Source organism: Monodelphis domestica, chromosome 3, assembly GCF_027887165.1.
Source record: "Monodelphis domestica isolate mMonDom1 chromosome 3, mMonDom1.pri, whole genome shotgun sequence".
NCBI classification, from domain to species: Eukaryota; Metazoa; Chordata; class Mammalia; order Didelphimorphia; family Didelphidae; genus Monodelphis; species Monodelphis domestica.
Genome location: NC_077229.1, coordinates 490,508,579 through 490,514,578, shown reverse-complemented (window position 1 = coordinate 490,514,578; position 6,000 = coordinate 490,508,579). Strand labels below are relative to the sequence as shown.

The 6,000-nt window shown below is 39.2% G+C and overlaps 1 protein-coding gene across 1 annotated transcript in view; it reads right to left on the bottom strand.

Annotated features, from left to right (window-relative positions):
• Nucleotides 1–216: 216 nt before the first annotated feature.
• LOC130458130 (uncharacterized) overlaps nucleotides 217–6,000 on the bottom strand; it is a 71,389-nt gene continuing 65,605 nt past the window's right edge. The window contains exons 24-26 of the mRNA XM_056821111.1: nucleotides 3,062–3,222; nucleotides 1,942–2,066; nucleotides 217–428 (exon numbers count right to left, since the gene is read on the bottom strand). Of these exons, the coding sequence (XP_056677089.1) occupies nucleotides 232–428; nucleotides 1,942–2,066; nucleotides 3,062–3,222 (483 nt within the window). The 3' untranslated portion in view covers nucleotides 217–231. The remainder of the gene's footprint in view (nucleotides 429–1,941; nucleotides 2,067–3,061; nucleotides 3,223–6,000) is intronic.

Sequence of the window (6,000 nt, the reverse complement as noted above, 5' to 3'; positions counted from 1 at the left end):
TCTGCAGGACCCCCGGTCCAATGCTCCCTCCACGGGACCAGCCGTCATGGCAGTCCGGACGATGCAGTGCCTATGCTTTCTGGGGAATCACTACTTTAAGTGAAGGGCAACTAGATCCTATGGATGGCCGCAAAGTCCCAGCAGCTTTCTTCCCCTTCTGCCATGATCTCAGAGCAACACCTCATTTTCAAGTGGATTCTGCCCTTCCCAAGCAATGCTCCAGCCTCCGAGTCACTCATGCAGCCACAGACCTCCTGCACTTACCAAAGAGCTCTGTTCCTGAAGGTTGAACAGTTCATCCTGATACAGAACAGCAGCAAAGGGATGGACGGTCGGGAGCTGGGCCTCAGGTTTCATGAGTGCCATCACGGTGTTACTGGGATGACCTTCCCGAATCACAGCATTGATCTCATCGACAGCAGCGAGCCCTGGAGGACAAGGAGGCAGTCAGATGGCAGTCAGAATCACACTTTATGTACTTGCTGGTGTTTCCCCTTGAATCGCTCAGGGATTGGGGGTTAAAGATCACTAGTCTTCCGGGCAGCACCAGCCTAGTCAATCACAATTTATACCAATCACTACAGCTCCTAGGGTATATCAGAGATGAATCATCCTTGATGAAAAGATGAAGATGAAGTCTCAACCTTCCTGCCCATCAAAATGAGTCAAGAAAATTTTGGAGCAGCTACAGTTGACAATGACACAGATATTATTGCTAGAAAGTTTAGGTCATTTCAAAGTATGAGAAATACAACAATCCTTAAAAATTGACTGACATGGAAATCTGCCAAGAAAATAATGTGAAAAATATAAGACAAAAAGATGAAAAGGATGCCATACAATGTGTGTGACTTTAGAGAAATTAAGATGAGTCACTGCTGAAGTCAAAGAAGATCTCTGGGCAGGGATAATAATTAGGATAGGTGGGGGTGGTAAATATAAGAAAATAAACCTTGAAAAATTCCACAGGGAACTTCAAAGCTCATCTCCTGCAAAATCCTCATGATACTGATTAAGAAATAATTGAGGTCTATGGAACAAATAATTTTTCTAATAGTCCCAGAAGCCATAGTGGCATATCTGGGATGAGAAATCCAGACTCCTGATTTTTATACATTTTGATCCTCACAGAAAGTTTCAGCAATTTACTTAGGGAAAGAGAACAAGGATGAATTCTGAACCTAATAGGTGACAGACACTTTGCTACTAAGTTCTTCATAGATATCTTCTCCTTTGATCCTTGTAACATCCCAGAGAGGTAGGTATTATTATTTCCCCCATATGCAGTGGAGGAAACTCAGGCAGAGTCTAAATTATCGGCCCAACATCATATATCGAGTCAATATATGAGACAAGACTTGATATCTCAAACTTCCATCACTATGAATTTAGCACTTTAGACACAGAGCCACACATCAGATATTTTCTGATAAATTGAGAATGTTTTCTTGGCTGATGAAATATTTAGTACAATATCCCAAATTCTTTACATTTCTAACACCATCATTGCTCATAATGATGATCAGAGCTCTACAGTCCAGATAGTGTTATGTTATATTCCTTGCCTTGTAAAATGCAACTTTAGGAATCATCTAGAGGGGAAATTGGTGGCTGTGGATAAGAGTGTTGAAAGTGGAGTTGGGAATTTGGGTTCAGATTTGGCCTCAAATATTTTTCTAACTAAGTGACTTTGTGAAAGTCATTTAACTCCACTTGCCTAGCCCTTACCTCTCTTCTGTTATGGAAAATCATACTAGTATCATTTTCTTTCAATTTACTAAAACAAAAATCATGTAATAAATATTAGAACAATTTCCCTGACAAAAGGGCTTGAATTAAAAATCCTATTATTAAAATAAAGTAAACCATTGGGGAAAAGTCAAACTTTCTGGAATACCAACATTTTCAACAATTTTGTATAACCAAACTGAGTGCACTTACTTGCTTTTTCTTCTTTAATTTCCACATAAACGATATCAATGTGATTCTGGATTTCATCCCGCCTCAGGTTATCTTGTCCTTGAGATGAGGCTTCTCTTTTGATGGACATGAGCCTGCTAGCGTACCTGGGGAAGACAAAAGTCACCAAACATCCATTATCTTTAAATGTCCCTTTCAGTTGGACGAAACATGACAGATACTGGGAGAGCGACCTATGGGAAGAGTAGGAGAACAGGCAGGCAGCAGGGTTTGTAGCCCTTCCGTGACATTCACCCGAGAAGCATGTGTAAAACGATGACGTTGCAAAGGGAAAAGTCCTGTGGGGACTCGAGTGTCTAGAGGACGCCATGGCCACACCAAATAGCCTCTGACCACCAGGAATCCGCACCTCCGTAGGACTTACACAGGGATGGACAGATATTTACAGCACACAGAAAATGACTTCCAAGTGGGGGCCACAAAGGGAAGGCTAAGGGAAGGGAGGTCTCGAGTAGCTGTCCTGCACTGACAGAACAAAAGTGTAGGATGAACCTCAGACCCTTGTAGCTGTGTGAGCCTCTGTAAATCATAGCCCCCAGTTGCCAAGCCCTTGTTGTTCTTTGCCTTAGAACCCACAGAAGGAGAGGATTTAACAAATGAAAAAAAGTAAAAAAATTAATGCTATTCTCTAAGTGAGAGCTGAAGAAGGACTGGATTTCCCTGCAAGTCATATGGATGGATCTAACAGAGGCTGTCAATGTAGAATGCAGAAGATTTGACAACTGAAAGGGAGTTTTTCCCTGTACAAGTGTACCTGACAAATCCCTTATTTGAATGAAAGCCCAAGGAATCTACTTTACATGAAAGGATTTGAAATGTATATGTTATAGTGGCAGCTTCCCTTACATCACACACAGTTGAATGGAAATAAGTCCACCTTTTCAAAAAAGGAAATAAGGGGAAGACCACCTACATAAGAATTCTTAGCACTTCATGACCATTTACAATATGTAAGATGAGGAAACAAAACATTTAAAAAGGAAGGACTGCATCCTTGGGTTTTCAAGTCCCTGGAGCCAATGATATCCAAATCTCACATTTACTATTTAAAAAGAGCTGAATGGAATGAAGGATCCCTTACCATTGCAAGTATTCTTCATCCAGGTTATTGAAGCCTAATGAGGGATTTTGGAGATGATTCTGTATGGACACAAGATCCTCGGTTTCCAACGCCCGGTTAAGCAAAGCAACACCTGACACCATTTCTACTGTCATGGCCAGTTCCTCAACAGTCAGATAGTTCTATAGAGAAACATACTAAAATGAGAAGAATTTTCACACCATTACACAAAGTATCACTAAAAAAAACTACAAAAAAGAAAAATGAAAAACCTTCATTAAACACTTTTCTGCCAATGGTGCCATGGTGAACACATGTGAAAATGAAATGAATAGGAATAACAGTGGAGGCCGAGAAGAAAAAGGATGGATAACAAGGAATATCAGTGTAGTCCATGATTATACCAATAGCTGATAATTCTACAAGCTGATTATCAGGGCCACATGGGATAATGTAACACAGAAACAAGCAGTTATTTTCTTCTGTGCTTCTACTCCCATAGTTTTTCCTCTGAATGTGGATAGTGTTCTTTCTCGTAGATCCCTCCAAGTTGTTCTGGAGCACTGCATTTCCAGTAATGGAGAAGTCCAGTACATTCGATTGTACCACAGTGTAACGATCTCTGTGTACAATGTTCTCCTGGTTCTGCTCCTCTCACTCTGCATCACTTCCTGGAGGTTGTTCCAGTCTCCATGGAATTCCTCCAGTTTATTATTCCTTTGAGCATAATACTATTCCATTACCAAAATATACCACAATTTTTTCAGCCAGTCCCCAATTCAAGGACATCCCTTCATTTTCCAATTTTTTGCCACCTCAAAGAGTGCAGCTATGAATATTTTTTACAAGTCTTTTTCCTCATTATCTCTTTGGGTACAAACTCAGCAGTGCTCTGGCTGGGTCAAAGGGCAGACAATCTTTTAGCGTCCTTTGGTCATAGTTCCAAATTACCCTCCAGAATGGTTGGATCAATTCACAACTCCACAAGCAAAGCATTAATATCCAGACTTTGCCACATCCCCTCGAGCATTCACAACTTTCCATTGTTGTCATGTTAACCAATCTGCTAGGTGTGAGGTGATACCTCAGAGTTGTTTTGATTTGAATCCCTCTGATTATAAGAGATTTAGAACACTTTTTCATATGCTCATTAATAGTTTTGATTTCTTTAACTGAACATTGCCTATTCATGTCCCTTGCCCATTTACCAATTGGAGAATGACTTGATTTTTTGTACAATAGATTTAGCCCTTTATAAATTTGTGTAATTCAACCTGTCAGAGGTTTTTGTTATGAAGAATGTTTCCCAATTTGTTGCTTCCCTTTTATTTTTATTTTTTTAATATATTTTATTTGATCATTTCCAAGCATTATTCATTAAAGACATAGATCATTTTCTTTTCCTCCCCCCACAACCCCCATAGCCGACGCGTAAATCCACTGGGCATTACATGTTTTCTTGATTTGAACCCATTGCTTTGTTGATAATATTTGCATTAGAGTGTTCATTTAGAGTCTCTCCTCTGTCATGTCCCCTCAACAGGGGTATTCAGTTTTTCCTCAGTGTTTCCACTCCCATAGTTTATCCTTTGCTTATGAATAGTGTTTTTTTCTCCTAGATCCCTGCAAATTGTTCAGGGACATTACACCACCACTAATGGAGAAGTCCATTACGTTCGATTATACCACAGTGTATTAGTCTCTGTGTACAATGTTCTCCTGGTTCTGCTCCTCTCACTCTGCATCACTTCCTGGAGGTTGTTCCAGTCTCCATGGAACTCCTCCACTTTATTATTCCTTTTAGCACAATAGTATTCCATCACCAACATATACCACAATTTGCTCAGCCATTCCCCAATTGATGGGCATTCCCTCGTTTTCCAGTTTTTGGCCACCACAAAGAGTGCAGCTATGAATATTTTTGTACAAGTCTTTTTGTCCATTATCTCTTTGGGGTACAGACCCAGCAGTGCTATGGCTGGGTCAAAGGGTAGATATTCTTTTGTCGCCCTTTGGGCATAGTTCCAAATTGCCCTCCAGAATGGTTGGATCAGTTCACAACTCCACCAGCAATGAATTAATGTCCCTACTTTGCCACATCCCCTCCAGCATTCATTACTTTCCTTTGCTGTTATGTTAGCCAATCTGCTAGGTGTGAGGTGATACCTCAGAGTTGTTTTTATTTGCATCTCTCTGATTATAAGAGATTTAGAACACTTCTTCATGTGCTTGTTAATAGTTTTGATTCCTTTATCTGAGAACTGCCTATCCATGTCCCTTGCCCATTTATCAATTAGAGAATGGCTTGATTTTTTGTACAATTTATTTAGCTCATTATAAATATGAGTAATTAAACCTTTGTCAGAAGTTTCTATGAAGATTTTTTCCCAATTTGTTGTTTCCCTTCTGATTTTAGTTACATTGGTTTTGTTTGTACAAAAGCTTTTTAGTTTGATGTAGTCAAAATTATTTATTTTACATTTTGTGATTCTTTCTATGTCTTGCTTGGTTTTAAAGCATTCAGGGATATGAATTTACTTCTGATTACCGCTTTGACTGCATCCCAAAAGGTTTGAAAGGATGTCTCGCCATTGTCATTTTCCTCGATGAAATTATTAATTGTTTCTATGATTTCTTCTTTAACTAAATGGTTTTGGAGTATCATATTGTTTATCTTCCAATTGGTTTTAGATTTGGTTTTCCATGTACCATTACTAATCATTATTTTTATTGCCTTGTGATCTGAGAAGGCTGCATTCATTATTTCTGCTTTTCTGCATTTGTGTGCTATGTTTCTGTGACTGGTGCCATGTGGTGCTGAGAAGAAGGTGTATTCCTTTTTATCCCTATTTATTTTTCTCCATATGTCTATTAATTCTAATTTTTCTAAGATTTCATTCACTTCTTTTACCTCTTTCTTAAATTTGATAATGGTTGGTTTAAGTCTCCCACTAATATGG